Source organism: Colossoma macropomum, unplaced genomic scaffold (assembly GCF_904425465.1).
Source record: "Colossoma macropomum unplaced genomic scaffold, Colossoma_macropomum, whole genome shotgun sequence".
Lineage (NCBI taxonomy): Eukaryota > Metazoa > Chordata > Actinopteri > Characiformes > Serrasalmidae > Colossoma > Colossoma macropomum.
In genome coordinates, this window is record NW_023494805.1 from 17,231,934 (window position 1) to 17,248,561 (window position 16,628).

General features: G+C 39.1%; 1 protein-coding gene across 15 annotated transcripts in view; it reads right to left on the bottom strand.

Moving 5' to 3' along the window:
- scrib (scribble planar cell polarity protein) overlaps positions 1-16,628 on the bottom strand; it is a 93,642-nt gene that overhangs the window by 36,286 nt on the left and 40,728 nt on the right. For 12 of the 15 annotated variants that reach the window (XM_036596913.1, XM_036596912.1, XM_036596923.1 and 9 more), the window contains exons 3-16: positions 16,306-16,384; positions 15,447-15,536; positions 14,609-14,665; positions 14,454-14,517; positions 12,236-12,310; positions 11,894-12,038; positions 11,301-11,419; positions 10,949-11,148; positions 10,243-10,409; positions 9,933-10,063; positions 9,306-9,437; positions 7,907-8,089; positions 7,346-7,765; positions 3,590-3,652 (exon numbers count right to left, since the gene is read on the bottom strand). In XM_036596913.1, coding sequence (XP_036452806.1) covers positions 3,590-3,652; positions 7,346-7,765; positions 7,907-8,089; positions 9,306-9,437; positions 9,933-10,063; positions 10,243-10,409; positions 10,949-11,148; positions 11,301-11,419; positions 11,894-12,038; positions 12,236-12,310; positions 14,454-14,517; positions 14,609-14,665; positions 15,447-15,536; positions 16,306-16,384 — 1,925 coding nt within the window. The remainder of the gene's footprint in view (positions 1-3,589; positions 3,653-7,345; positions 7,766-7,906; positions 8,090-9,305; positions 9,438-9,932; positions 10,064-10,242; positions 10,410-10,948; positions 11,149-11,300; positions 11,420-11,893; positions 12,039-12,235; positions 12,311-14,453; positions 14,518-14,608; positions 14,666-15,446; positions 15,537-16,305; positions 16,385-16,628) is intronic. The other 3 variants (XM_036596924.1, XM_036596911.1, XM_036596914.1) reach the window with 2 other exon arrangements.

The following is a 16,628-nucleotide window of genomic DNA, read 5'->3' on the forward strand; positions in this document are numbered from 1 at the left end:
AGAAAGACAATGAAGTGATGAATATGAAAGGGATAAAAGGAGAAGAGCACAGTGCTCTGGGCCAGTGAAGGTCTTCCACATTCCTTTATGACAAGGCTCACAAACACCTTCAGTTTGTTTATGCAATGTGTCCATGCAAACTCCAGCATGACAAATGAAGATCAAATCCCTACAGGCAGCAATCATGTGTAGTGCACATATCCCACTCTTCATCCAACAGCAGGCTTGTAGAGCAACTGAAGTCAATCTCTCTATGGTCACTGATAAATTCTGTGTCCGCAACATCATCTTCTTGTGATGAATGGTCATGAATCAGACAGTTAAATTATAAAGGACTTACACAAAGTAAAATACCCTACTGTTCAAAAGTTTGGAATCATAATATTTGGTGTACTTTTATTCAATACTAATAACTGATATGATGGAAACTGAATTATTGTAAACTAAACACACAAAGATATTTCAGATGTATTAAAAATTCTTTTTTTTTGGACGAACAAATAGTGATTATATAATAACTCATATGGTATAATTACATAGTTGATTCAATCAATATTCATTTTCTTGTCAAGTTACCTACCTGAAGATTTGATCACCACTGTTCAAATATAAGGTATTCTGGGTATTTATTTTTATTATAACTTCATCCTTTATGTTATTCTACACCTCCACCTGGACACATCTAGTTTTTTTTTTTTCCTTTTATCTAATTTTTTATAGGTCCCTGCAAATTATTTGAAACCCATGAAGTGGTAGATGGTAATGAACATGATACCAGAATTTTCTTCTACATTTATCTTTAAACTTTTGAACGATAGGGTTGTGGTGCTTGTGGCTGTAGAGCCCTTCACTAATTACTTAGCAACTTCTAAATATTTTAATCTCCCTGACTATTTTAACACTCTAAAACTAGAGTTAAATGTAATTTGTGTTGTACAGTATTCTGTAGAGCAGCATTACAACCCTCAGCCTCATCAACTCAACAGAATTTACCATTTTATGTTGTTTTCACATGTTTGGTAATCGATACGTCTCACTACAATACCCAATATGCACAACACCATAACAGAATGGAAACAACCAATCCTAACTGCTAGCCTAGCCACTGATCTATAGGCTAATCTTTGGACAAGTCACTTCTGTGGTTTGAGTAATCTACTACTTTTAATGACATGATGTTTGAAGTTAATAACTAGATCTACCATTGCAAGATATTCAATGTCCTAGCAGTAACGTTATCCAGAATACTTCTGCATTTACCAGTTTAATTAAAAAAAATAACAAAACCCATTTTGAAACTCCTCACCCCCTAAAAATCTAAACCAACGTTTTTCAAAACTTCCTCCAACCTTTAAGATACATTATCAGAAGGGGATTTTCTAGTTTCTAAATTAAAAAATCTATAGACTGCTGCAGTATCCTTGTAGGATGTGAGTAGATATGTTTAGAGCAGGTGTAGTGATAGTTATCATTTTAATTTTGCCAGAGTGTCCCTTTAAAGATTTTCTGGCCTAATAATTAACCAGGACAGTCATAGAGTACATAAAATACTCCCAAAACAAAAAAGATAAATACCCTAATAGCACAGAAGACAATAGGTAGTATATTTATGAATCTGTATTTTTGCAAGGACTAAAAGCCTGTATTAAAACTGTAATAAAACTTTGAGTTACAGATCAGACAACACCACTGGACTTTATCTTACTATATTTAGGGCAATTAACATGCTGACGATTTACTGTTATGTTTGACAGGGACAGCACAAACACAGATGTGATGGTACTGCAAAAGACCTTTATATAGCAGTCCTTTTGCACTGCTTGCTCCTGGGCCACAGAGCCTAACAGGGACAAAGAGGAAAAAAGCCAAACAGAGATGAAAGAGAGCTAGAAAGACAGATACAAATAGAAAAGGACGAACGAGCCACAGGTATAATGGAACCCTGGTTTGAGGCTAAAGGTTATTCAAAAATTCCAGCATTTTTTCCTGAACAAAAACATTTTTCCAGATTTCAGAGTTCGTAAAAACATTGTTGGTGTTGAGTTTGTGCACACATTCTTTTAAGTAAGATACGACACACAATACAGTCCTCCACGGGGACAGAATGAGACAAACTGCTTTTAGAAAATCTAATACATGCAGCATCACAGTACTGTATATTACTGTCTTAGGAGCTGACCTGATCTTAATGCTCGTTTGAATGTTATTGGTAGTGAGGTGTTTCCACAGTACTATGCAAAACTCTGAGACCACCCTTAATTGATTTATTTTCTAATCCAGAGTCGGCTACAAAGGCAGAACGTGTACCGACAAAATGCACGGAAGCCTCAACAACTAAATATGTGTTTTTTTTTTAGTATTTAGTGACTTGACTCCTTTCCTTTATTACAGCTTCTATTTTTATGGGGAGACTTGCTCTGAGTTTTCCAAAGATTTCTGCAGCAATATTTTTCCAAACCTCCAAAGTTCAGTCTTAGAAGTTGATTGGATTTTCTGCTTCTCACAATCCAAGTAATCCCAAACACTTTCAGTGATGCTGGGGTCTGGGCTCTGCAGTGGTCAGTCCATTGTTCTGAGAACACCAGCAGCTTCTACGACTTTCTATGCAAGTTTCCTATTTCGTCTATTTTTGTTACTCAATAACAGCTTCTTAACAGCTACACATCCTTTCAGACTCATAGTGCTGAGTTGTCTTCTCATATTGGAAGGATGAACAGTGGAGCTTAATTTTCTCCAATCTTTCAAAGATTAAACCTTTAAGTACTATCTAATGGTGACAGTTTTGTAAACTCTATTTTTTTCTTTAACTTTTGTCCTCCTTATACAAGTGGATTATCTTCTATCTAACCTCTTCAGAAATACCTCTTAAAAAATGACTGTAAATTAAAACAAGTTAAAGGTGCTCTCTGACTTTGGCACGGTACTGTATGTATTATCACTTTCCTCTTTCATTCTTCTCAGATGGATCAACACAGAGGTATGACCAGAATTCTACTCTTACAATCCCCATGTAAATAATTCAAGCAAAAATCTGCCAATGTGACAAAACTCAACTGTTTTTACGCTTGCAGTTAGACTAGACAACAGTAGACTTGAAGAATTGAAATCAATAAAGAATTGGAATCAATAAAGGCAGTTCTATGACCTGCGGAAGCCTATAAGAGATCATAATACTTTACTTTAGAAGCATGCATATGGACAAAACAAAGCAAACAAACAACAAAAAATGTTTTAAAACACTGAAAACTGAAAAAATGTTATCCTCAATTAAAAAAAAGTATTCTGCTTTTTAAAATCTGGATGTGATTTGTAAACAATACATTTTGTTTTAACAAAATACTGTTTAGGAAATATCTGTCCCATGACAATTCCCAAACACGTGGACTCTGAACAGGGTTCCACCACATCAGCGGGTTAGGGGTTGAGTGATGGTGAGTAGCTCCCTAATCATTGGCTTCGGATTAATGAGAATTTTCCGGTGGGTTATGTCTACCCCTCCGCTTTCTAACGGCAGGCGAATAGTGAGTAGGAGAGAGAAAGAAAGAAAGGTGGAGGGAGACGGAGCTGGATGGAAAGAGTAGGTACAGACCTCTTCCTCCTCAATTCGAGCAGGCTCAATCAGCAGATTATTGACTTGATCAAATGACACCCCCTGTTAGGACAGGAACCAGCAAGAGGGCATGCGGATTAGTGAGGCAAAAAAATAAAAATGAAAAATAAATCATCTGCACTCACTTCCTCCAGGACAAACCCAAAAAAGAATGAATGAGTGGAAAATAAAACCCCATACAGACATATACACACACACACACACTCTGTAACAGTAGATTTGGACTCGGCAGACCCTCCAACATATACACTCTTGCACATGTGATTGAGCCATGTTGGAAAATCTCCTCTTACACATAATGTCAGATTGTAAACAAACTCGTAATGCATTTCATTTAATATTAAGCTGTAGCCTTATAATCCACAATTTTTGCTCATGATGACCTATAAAAACAAAACACCCATGTGCAACATGTAATATAGATCTTGCCTTGTTTATATTAGTTTTTATTTATTTTATGTCTTCTAAAAACTGGCTTTTGCCAGCTATCCCTTCAATAAGAACTGCCGTCTTTTTGGGATAACAGTGGGAATGACCAAATTGTTTTGGGAATTACCAATAAGTAAGTAAGTAAGTAAATAAATAAATATAAATAAACAAATGTGCAAGTTATGTTAGCATTTCTTTTCTAATTCTGTATTTCAGTCATATCGTCAGGCATAATGGCAGGATCTACTGTATCATCAAAGTTGCATATCATTACACCCCTAATACATAAGTATTTCCAGTGCTTTCTCTAATCAATAAAAAGAGGACATGCACTGATGATTAGTTACATCGATTTAAGATTAAACTGTTGATCCTGCTATTTGATTTGGCAAAAGACTGAAATTATGAAGAAGTAATCAGATGATCTAACTGGAGCACTGGTTGCTGATGGAGACTCCCATCTTCTTACAGGTGGTCTTTTCCCATCAGTGGATGATGTGCCAACATGTCAATTTGTCAGAGAAATATATTTTTACTGTTTCTAGACCTAGCTTACATCAGCTAGAGTAGTTAGTCTAGGTAGGGGTACAGCCGCGCCAGCCACGCTCTTAACCCTTTTGGTTAAGTCCCTGACAACGCTTTAGCATTGTTTTCTTGGCAGCTCATTTAAGTTAAGGCATGGTGAAGCAGAACAGAAAAGTGTAAAACACCATACATATTTGGTCATAAATATGAGTAAACTTGCCACATTTCTTGGTCTTGTCAAAACATAAAACAGGGGTTTTAATGAATTATGAAACAAAACGAATAGCGGAATAGTGATTTCGGTATTTAAGTGCTGACACCTCGAAAGGTTATCATAGTACATCCCTAAGCTCTAAACAGCAACTATTAAAAAATTAACCTAAAGAAAGATGTTTCTCATCCTATCAGTTTTGGTAACTGGAATCAAAGTTTCTTATGCAGGTAACATTACTGCTGTAAGTTTGGTCTGATTTTTTTTTCTCCTCAACAGTGTAGTCATCAATCACAGGGCAAGCGAGCAAATGTAAACATCGCTGCACGGACACAGCAGACACAATGTTCCCACACACCAACATATCTCACTTTCTCTGCACACACAAACACACAAATCAAATACAAGCACACATTCACACAACTAATAGTGTTTTTAAAAACATTCCTGAATCACTTCATTCAGCCATGGAGACTCCACACACACAGATACACACAGGGTCCCTGATCCCAGCTGGTTTGAGAACACTTCTGCTTAAATAAATAAAAACCTCACAGATGGCAAGTTAAGCTTAAAGAGGAATTCTACCAGTTGTTCAAAATGTCTTCACAATTAAATTAAGATGTAAACAAAGTAATTCAGAGTGGTTTGATGTGAAGTGCTCTGTTCTAGAGAAACTTCCCAAATCAGAATTGTTCACAGTGGTGGTGATAGAAACTGAAGGGTTTTAAGGCCTCAATTGTTCTCCAGTGGTCATTCAAATCTCTTCCTTCTGCATGAAATGCTATGGCTCCTTCATAAAGTTAGCCCAGAGGTTACATAATAGGACACTGTGTAGGAATCAACTGTTTGAGTATAATAAATATTCTGAGTATAACAAGTGAATACTTTGTACTGCCTGCTTAACACAAAAAAAACTGGAGGCTCAAATAAAATCTAAACCTAGAAGCTAAAGCTATTGTTTGTATTTTTCACATCAGTGTGAACAATATGTTTGGTAATATTAATAAACCAGCTTTGTAACCAAGAAAGATGGGATCAGGGGGCCAGTGAGTTTTATCACAAAACTCTGGGGGAAGAAAATAAAACAGCTTAGTTAAGCATCACAAATTAATTCATTGGTGTGATTATAAAATTAAAATGTTATCAGTGATCAACTTTGATTTGAGAAACGAGCTGCCTTTCACTCTCTCACACTCACACATGACGTGAAAAAAAGCTGGCAAAGAAGACAGTGTGATTCTCTGGGCAGCAGTAAGAAACAGCAAATAATGATGAGAAGCAGAGCATGGGGTGGGCAGAGGCAGTGCTCAAAAACAGCATGTGAGGTGAGGAGTTGAGGGAGGAGCATGTGTGGAACTAAAGACATGGGCCAAAATAAAAGGAAGGGGCTTTGTCATTTGACATCCCTGTCTGGCATTCAAATACGGAGATTTCAAGTCAGTATGTCGCCAAGCCTGTTGCACTGCTGTTTCTCAAATCTTATATGCATGACTTCCTATACAGGCAAGACAGCCACATCAATCTGTAAATGACTCTGGAATGAACAAACACATGCTTTCAACCCAGTAACAACAGAGTGCAAACTGGATGCAGGTTACACTAAATGGGATGTGAACGTGATACATAGATTCTTAGTGTTACGCAAGTATGAAAGCTTAAACCCCACCTATTAGCACCATGCAAACTGCATACCTAAACTATCAAACACTCGCTTCAAAAAGCACTGAGTTGTCATCTCAAAAAGATTTTATTGGGGCTGTAACAATTTAAAATTCATAATTCAGTAGGACACAATACGATGGTTAAAGCTTTATTCCCACCTGAAATTTGGAATCTGAACACAAATACAGCCCAAAAACTTTCCATCCAAGCCTGACCTGAGCCAATCCATAGCACCATGTTATGAGTCCGAACCCAAAGTGAACTGGTCAAAATTTTGTCTTAGCCAAATCTGTACCACGTCATCAAGTTCGAAACTGATTCCAACCCATCAAAATTCCGTCTGAAACGGACCTGACGTAGCCCATCATCACCCGAAGTGCCAAATAATCAGATAGCAACAATAACAGCAGTCATTAGATTATGGATAAATAAGTTTAAAGTCAATTTAAACAGATTTATTCAGCAAGCAGTACTTTACAATAACATTCTATTTTTTGGGGGGGGGCGGGGGGGGCAAAGATTAATGGGATAAACTTAAAAAACATTTTAAAAAAAAAGCAGGCTTTAGGATGGCTGCTACTGCTGTTTTTAGTTATGCAACGTGCTTTGCTCCAGACTGTGGATACCAAAAAAGTCTTGGCTGATCCTTTTTAAAAACCATGTCCATCTGATGATTTTTCATGAAACAACTGCTTTAAGTAAGCACTAAGAACTCTGATCTTCCAGTGAGTCCTTATGGGAGCTCAGATGCGTGTGCCCTATCTCACTCAACTGATTTTACCCCTCAACAACCTCATACAAACCCAAGCTAATATTCTTCATCTAGCCAGCAAGCCGCTCATGGTTCATCAGTTTCATCCGTATGACCCTACACCCCACTTCGCTCTGCTCTGGCCTGGCCTTACCTTCACCGGCTGAAGCGAGGAGTTCACCTGAGTCAGCCTGCTGTCGTCCAGCTCAGCCGCTTCCAGTCTCTGCAGTAGAGGGGTGTTGGCTGTCACACCCTCCTCATCCTCTTCATCCTCCTCCTCCTCCCCCCCATCTCTCTCCTCCTCAGTTGTGCGTGCAGATGGAGGCAGACCATCAGGGCTGAAGCCTTGAAGAAGGGCAGCCACTGTCTCAGGCTTGGGCAGCTTAGTGATCTTGAAGTGCTTCTTGTAGTGTGGCGTGTCTTTGCGGATGAGCCGCTGTTTCTCGGCAGGGAACGGAGGTGGCTGCGACTCTTCATCGCTCCTGTTGGCAGCGTCTTCGTCATCATCATCTTCATCCTCGTCTTCCTCATCACCGCCCCGAATAATGGGCTCCTCAGCAAAGTGCACAGTAGGCTGGTGAACAGAGGGACAGAAGCATGAAAACTTCTTTACTGTTTCAGAGAGCAAAAATGTCAGATTGTGGCTTTTAAGTAATTCAGCAAAAATGCGTAAAATGCACTCCCACCAATACAAATGTACCATCTTACAAATTACCTCAATATATTCCACCTCCATCTCATCAAGTTCCTCTTCCTCCTGCTCCTGGTCATGTTTATCATTAAGTTCCACCCCAACAAAGTTGACTCCACGTTTCTCGTCATGAGAATTGGCTGAGGCAGTGCTGTTGGAGGCCTGGGAATCATGGCTCTGGTTGGAGAGACGACTTGATCGTTTCTCCTGGGAACAAACAAACAGTCACACCAATCAAAGTCGTCTCACTGTGACATACTATTATACACAGAACAATCCGCAGTAAAGTACAAATCATCAAAATCGCAATAGGAAATAACGAAATTTAAAAGCAAGTTCTAATGCAGTCAAATTTCAATTAAAGGTGTATGCATAAGCATGTGAAAGCAAATCCCAAATGAAGAATAATGTTCTTCACAGTTCAATATACATGTGACGTCGACGTTTGTAATACTGACTGCATCACAGCCTAATGAAAAAGAAAGAATGTCTAAGTGGTTATGTAAGACTGCACTGAAAGGCAGTAGAAAACCAATAAAGAGGGACAAGGTTGTTTTGAAGAGGTGAGTGAGAGTTGAGTCATGCTTAGAGAATGCTGAGTAACCTTGAGTGTCCATTAAGAACGCTTATGAATGTCTGCAGTATGAGAGAGAGTGTATACAGTGCCCTCAAAAATTCTTGTGGTACTAAAGTCAAAATGTTCGGTTTTGTTTGAAGCAATTTCAATTAAAGATGAAAGAGGCAAAAGAACCAAAAGTACAGAATACTTTTCCCATATGATGTTTTTTTTTCAGTTCCTGCAAAACACTCAACATAATAAAATTGAGGAGAGTAAAAGAACAATCTGGAAAGGAAATAGTCATAAAGACAAGATTGTGTCAGCATCAAGAACAGTACCTTGATTTCAATCCCTCTACAATACAGCAGGAGTGACACTGTATATTTATTATATATGCAGATTGTCATCTTTGCACCTACCTGCACGGGTAACGCAAAGAATTTTGTATTTGACCATCCTAATGAAAAGTGGCAATTTCAGTTTTTGGCCAAAAAGGCAAAAAAAGCAGAAAAATTGTAACATTTAATTAGTAAATTATATCACTTAAACATTCAAAGTGACAAATGTTTGTTTGTTGTTTGTTCTCCTCGCTCTCCTGCGCTAGCCAGCACAGACTCATTCAAACAGTATGAGCAGCGGCAGACAAACAGTGAAACAATCAAACACAGTCCACTTTAGCATCTTCAGTACCATTAAGTTACTTCACAAACAGAAATGCAAAGGCAAATTACACATACAAATCCTTTTTCTTCCGGTTTTCCGTTTTCAGCTGAGTGTGTCCAGAATTTTGGTTTTGGTTAAGAATCTTCATTCTTGTGCACTGTTAGCATGAACATATTCACACAGACACATTCAGATACACACCTCATTGTCTGGACACTCCAGATCATCATCATCTGGCTTAGACGTGTATGCTTCATTTCTTCTTGCCTCGATCACATTCTTCATCACCTTCAGTTCGCTGGGGTGAGGAGTGGCTCGCCTCTGGAGACCCTGCTGGTTCAAACAAAGCAATACCCAAAATTATTCTGCATGCTTTCACACACAGATGTAGCAGCACAAAAGCACTAAAAACATAGACTTACACAGGTGGGTACAGTAGCCTATACCCTTTCTCACACAGAAGTATTCTTACTTCTCTCTCTATAACCATTCAAGTAGAAGTAAAAACAGCCGAGCAAAAAAACTACTTGAGCAAGAGCGAAAAAATATCAGGTAAAAACTACCACAACAAAGTGCAGCAAAACCTCTTGGTACATCCAGCAACAACATAGAAAATGAAGTTCGTTATGTGCTGTTATTCTGTTTATGGAATCCTCTTGGTCTAAAATTAAATGAGAGTCTCAATGTGAACGGCTAATTTCCTTGAGTAGAAGTCAAAGTATTATAATTTTAGAAAACACAGAAAACACAAAGTACAAATCTATCAAAAACGTACATGTAACGAGTTACTAGCCACCTCTGTGCATATATGTACACAGTGTGTCTAACCTTTCTCTCTGCAGCAGACTCTTCATCCTCCTCCTCAGGTTTGGCTTCCTCCTGGAACTGGATGACTGACACCCTGTTCAGATTAGTGTCTGTGGGCCAGCTTTCATCCACGCTGCTCTGCAGCAGGTTCTCTAAAAAGAGACAGAATCGGCCAGTCTTTTAACTGTCAGTTAAATGTCTAATTCATCCAGTCACATCACTGCTACAATAATGATGCAAAAGACAAGCAGCAGCTTTGTGGGCCAGGACCACACCAGAAGTTGCTGGCTCAGACCTGAATATGAAAGATAAAGAATGCATCAGGCCTCACCCAAGCTGGGTGTTGGTTGTTGGGGCAGCAGGTAGCAGGTGAGAACTTTCTCTCCTGTACGCTCATCGTCCTCGGTCTGGAACTTCAGCATGGGCTGAGACTGGTTCTCTGCCAGCCACATAGCCTTCAGGTTTAGATTGGCCAGCGCAAAAGGCAAATTTTGTAACCTATTGGGTGGAGAGGAGAGAACAGAGAGATTACCATTAACTCAGTTCAATTCAGTGATTTTATACAGCACTTTTTAGAGCAGCCACTGTCACAAAGCTACTTCACAGAAATCCAAGCGAAACTCTAATGAGCCGAGGGTGATCAAGGTGGGAAAAACTTGCTAAGAACATGAAGAAGAAATGCTGAGAGGAACCAAAAATCAAAAACGGAAATCATACTTCTCTGGTCAACACCAGATAGCAGAATTACGATAAAAAATGAGAAGTCTAATTAAAGAAATGAAAAACATAACACTCAGATTAGACAGATGAGATAATCCAATGACTAATGTAAGAAGTCTATCAAAGAAAAAGCAGAAACAGGCTAATTAGAGCCTAAGGTTGTAATAAGGGTGGCCAGATATAGGCTTCACCCTGGAATATCTACCACAGACTACAGCTGACTGTTACTCTAGTTTGCTTCCCCTAAATTTCCTTTAGATAGACAGCATTGAAATGAATTCTCATTGTGTGAGAGCTTCCAGATGCATGGCTCTCACCTGTTTCCTGCCACATCCAGTACATGTAGCTCAGTGGCATTGGCAAGCTCAGCAGGCAGTTTGCCCACTCGGTTATCTCTGAGCGAGAGCACGTTCAGACTGGCACAGCCACCCAGCTCTGCTGGCACGCTGCTCACACGATTACGGTCCACATTCAGGTTGGTCAGCTTCTTCAGCTTCCCCAGGGAGCGAGGGAGGGACTGCAGGAGAAAAGAGGACAAGGAAGAGACAGGAAAAAATATATAATTTTAGTAAATCCACACTGTTGGTTTTTAAGAACAAATAAGCCCAGGTAGTGCTTCTAAATCAGACAGAACAAGATGAAGATAAACTTCAGTGCCCAGTTTTGTACCTGTAGGAGGTTCTCTGTCAGCATAAGTTCCGTCAGGTTCTCACACTCTCCAATGGAGTCAGTTAAATGAACCAGGCGATTTTGGTCCACTTTGAAAATGGACAACTGTTTCAAGGAGCCTATAAACAAAGAAGAGATACACAAAGTTAACAGAAGCACCGAAATCTCAGCACGCCCAACAGTTAACTTGGAGTCTGAAAGAAAATAATGCAATACCCTAATGACTGAGAATGACTCGAGTCATACAAGCTAACTGCCACTAGAGGGCAGATGAGCAGCTGCAAAATGAAAACATTCCTAGTACATGCCATGTCCACTGTTCACACAGTGAGATAAAACCAAAGCATGTGATTTACATTAGACATATACAGGACAATGAAGAATTTACACATGTTAAATTTCAACTTAAATGTCTGGTCATGGTCTTTAGTGAGCCTGCCAACCAGAAACTATTTGTCCTTTTAACTGGTGATTAACCTGTACTGCAAGATAAAACCACAAACAGTTTTTAGTTAACAGCAAAACCGGGTGAACGGCTACACAGCACACACAAATATCACTTAAAATCGGTAATAAAATTCTCATTGTCTCACCGATGCTGTCAGGCGCGACTTCTAGGAGGTTCTGTGAGAGAAGCAGGTCAGTGAGGGCGATGAGGCCGCTGATCTCAGAGGGCAATTCCGTGAGCCGGTTCTCCGACACATCCAGACAAACCAGGCGTCGCAAATTTCCCAACTCCTGTTGAAGAAAAGGGCCATTTTACAGACTACTGACCTACTGACAACAATGCACAATAGACAAGCTGATGTCGTACTTTTTGTTGTTAAAAGTGAACAGTGGTGAAATTTTCTCACAAAAATTAAAACTATGCCATGTAAGACGAGGTTAGAATTACAAGCTTGAAAAATCTAACCACAGGTTTGACATGTACTTACTGGAGGTAGTGAGGAGAGTTGGTTCCTGTCCAACCACAGCTCACGAAGGTTGGACAGCGCCCCCACTGTGTCCGGCTAAGAGAAAGAGAGGCATTTTAAGAAGAGTGAAGGAAAGACAGCAGCCTGTCCAATCTAAGGTCAAGCATAGTCAGCGCTCAGGTTTAGGACAGCTACCAGGTAAAAGAGAGGCACACAGGCACTTCAACACTTAATATGCTCCAAATACAGTTCAAAGGTCTGGTATATTGCTACACAACCTCAAACTGTCCACTGGGAAATTAACCTCTTAATTAACAATTCAATTCCTCTGTGAAAAAATAAATAATATACAGCTTCAAAGGAAGACTGCTTTCACAAAGTTTACTCAAAGCTTCCTTTTTTCAACATCCAGAGCACGGAAATGGTCAAAAGGCAGCACTGTCTTTTAGTCTGTACATCATGTCATAGATAGAGTTAAAGGTTTTCATAGGAAAACATTCATTTGACTCCTGTTTTGTTATTGTATAACTGCCCTGCAATTTTTATGACCGAGACAATATATTCAGTGTGCTGTACAGTTTGATGCGAAAACAGCCATCAGAAAACAAAAAATTAAACACATTTTCCTGTGTAAGATAACTGACATGATTAAGTTTAATTACTTCAGTGTTTGAGCAGTAATATCACTAATATTAATGTTTACGGTGTACATGCAGTAAACGAACCAATCAAAGTGATCCCTGCAGGCAGTCCACACAGTTCAATGGCTCTTCCATCTAACCTTTGCTAAGTAAGGTAACACCACTGGCTATTGTCATATTAAAAGAGAACGTCACCTTTCTCTTATTTACAGACAACTTTAATTCTTATTTATATCCGTACCGCTTGCTCATCCAGCACTCAAACCGCAGCATCAGTAGCCTTTTTTTTTTTAAACTTTTAATAACTTTCAGACTTTCGCCAGAGCACGTGGGTGGTCTGTGTACTAAATACACAACATTTGTCTGTAAACATTTTGAGCAGATGCTCATATTCAAAGCGATTTAATATGATAAGCGAGAGCAGCGTGAGGAATCATGCAAAAAAGTACACGATACAGCAAAAGTACGTGGACACCCCTCCTGATTATTGAGTTTAGGTTTTCAGCCACACCCATTGCTAACAGGTGCAGAAAAACAAGCACATAGCCATGCAATCTACACTGACAAACAATGGCAGTAGAATGGGTTGTACTGAAGAGCTCAGTGAACACCTTTGGGATGAACTGAAACATCAATTGCAAGCCAGACTTTCTCATCCAACATTAGTATGCATGACCTCATAAGCACTCTTTTGACCAAACTGGCGCATATTCTCACACTGGTTTACACGTCCACCTATTCAGCCTACAGAAGTTTAGCCCTGCCCATTTACATTGAAGTTGTAAGGTGTGTTTGAGCTCTGTCTGCTTTTTGAATGAGGCACAATGCAGGAAAGCCAATAAGAACTGAGCTCATATATCATATATCAGTCTTTAAAGGCACAGTAAAAAAAACAAAAAACAAAAAACAAACAAATCAGCTGTTCAGTTCTAAGAAATAAAGAGAGCTGAAATGAGCTTTGTTATGACTGTTTTTGGCAAAATAAAACCAAACATCATAAGTGAACCCTGTAAATGTAGGATATGGATCCTTTGAATCAATAACTCCTGAGAACGGGGATGTATGTATGTATGAAATTAAAAGCATTTTTTAAAATAAGTTTTTTTTTTTTCTCCAGGACTGATATTCGCTATATTTTAATTCCCTCTCATTGAGATGCAGCAGAAGACTTGGAAGAAGAATTGGCCGCTGTAAGAAAAAGGTCACATGACTGAAATAGACGAATATGTCAGCACTTATCAGACCTTTGTACTCCTCAATTAAACAAACATTCATTGAGGAGTGAACATCTTATTAAGCATTATTGCACTATATCACCATCCTCAGAGCTGTTAGGTGTGATTGGGGTGGATGTTGTATGCAGAAAGGAACTGTGGGTAGTGGTTTGCAATTACATCATCAGCATTGCCTGGGCGACGCCTTTGTGTGATCCCGTATTGTTTACTCAGTCCCACTGAGACAACTACTGGGCGTTGCCATGGCGGCATAAAAAGAGATTTAAGAGGAACGCGAAGAGAGAAAAAAGAAAAAAGCCCGTACTCATAGAGGGGAAAAAAAACGTGTGAGGACTGGGTGAGGTGTGTGTTGCTAGATCTTACCAACACTTCCAGTTGATTGCTGCCCAAATCTAGCTGTTCCAGTTTCGCCAGGCAAGACAGAGAGCTAGAGAGAGACAAAGAGACAACAAAAATTATAACACACTCATACAGGCAGAATCCTTCGGCATCAATCCAAGTTTTAAGCGTGGACTTACGTGGGTAAAGACTTCAGTAGATTCTCCCTCAGCTCTAGAGTTACCAGGTTAGCCAAGCTGGAAGAAACAAAGCACGACAAAAAAAGAGGAAGACACATGAAATGAAAGAAAAGAATGACAACAGAAACGTCAGATGGTGGGTTTATGCTGTGGCAGTTGGTCTGAAAGAGTGAGGGGCTCCTCCATCTGTATGAACACCACTCAGAGCCAAAACCAGAGCCTGTGTGTGCTCATGTACACACACACAAACACACATTATAATAATGCTAAATCTGTGCCTACCACAATCATTACACTTTGGCTGACAATTTATTGCCATATACATATTTGTGATTAACAAGTGATTGGTCCTCTTTGTTCATTATATGCAATTATTAAAGTACAAGTCTAAAGTGAGCAAATGGGCTGATTAGCTGTCTTGCTTTCAAGTTGTCCATATTTAGGAGCTCCTAACTGACGACAAAGTTCGAGCTCAAATAAACAAACATTACTTCAACACAACTGCCCGCTAGAGGTGTTATAGCACTAGTTAGAACTTTCACTGTGTAGATGTGGCTCAATAAATGTGTTTTCGGCTATATGTTATCTACATACATTCGTCTCAACCCAACTGATGAAAACACACCTAATTCAGTTTCTGCTTGATGCAATGCAAACATATAAAAATGAAATAATTTCACTCCTCTCAAATAAGTGCAATCAGGTGATTAAATAATAATAGCGAAAGCTTTAAATACCTCATGATGCTGATTTCTGTTTAATTCAAAGCTGTGCACTGTACTTTACACTCTGTTTTATATTTAAAAATGCTATGGGGTGTATGTGTATGCACACTCACTTTCCTATGTCATTCGGTAGTGACTGTAGTGACACATCATTGAGTGCAAGGTGGGCTAGTGCTCTAAGCTGCGTAAAGCCATCAGGCAATCTGAAAGAGAAAGAGAGAGAGAGAATATATCTTACTGTATGAATACATTTTTTTGTAGGTAATAATGGCATAAAGCATCACTACATTTTAATACAAGACATATTTATATGCATCCGTATATCACTACAGTACTGATCTTTATTTCCTTCAGCTACGTCCTGGAACAGAACCATAGCGCCCAAATGGATAACATGAAAGAACGGCACTGCATTAGAAATCAACTTTTTGATGTCAATAAAAACAGCAATGCCTAACGTTAATTATCTCTCACTTGTAACAGAATTAAACAAGCAAGTCCATTCTGCTAAAAATATAGATTCTAAACTTTCAATCAATACCACATGCGTTTGTGTTGTGTACAACAGTAATCATGATTTGAGCCAGAAAAAAGGTTACTGTCATGTGTATGGTCTTAACTTTGCATAAAGAAAATCTTTTACATCTTGTCATGTGTTTGTCATATCTTGACACTGAAACAAAACAGACAAATTAAATAAAAATGTATTTCAGCACGCAACTATGTAATTATGTGACTAAGTAATTACATTTAAAGAGTATAGATAAATGGCAGTAATAACTTGATTTCTATGGTTTAAAGCAGTGCTGACACTAACTCTGAAAAATACAATAAAGTCCAGATTCACTTTTCTCATACACCGTACAGAGAACTGTTCTAGTTTCTTTTCCTGTCATCCCATCCCCCACCTCTTTCTTGATATGTGTGACATTTGGATTGACCCAGTGGTGTGGTGGAATTTGTGGAACTCACCTAGAGAGCGGGTTTCCACTGAAGTCTGCAATCTCCAGAGCTTTACAGAACTTAATGCTATCCGGGATATCAGAAATGTCTAAGAGAGAGAGAGAGAGAGAGAGAGAGAGAGAGAGAGAGAGAGAAAAAGAGGGAGAGAGAGGGAGAGGGAGAGAAAGGGAGAGAAAGGGAGAGGGAGAGAAATGGGGATGCAGAGTTAGCAAGATCTACACAAAGGAGTGTCAAGAGTTAAAGCACAATTTCAGAACCCAACTGCAATTAATGCCAATTAACTGATCAGTACAAATAATCAAAGCACTCTCCAGAAACCGACTATGTGATCA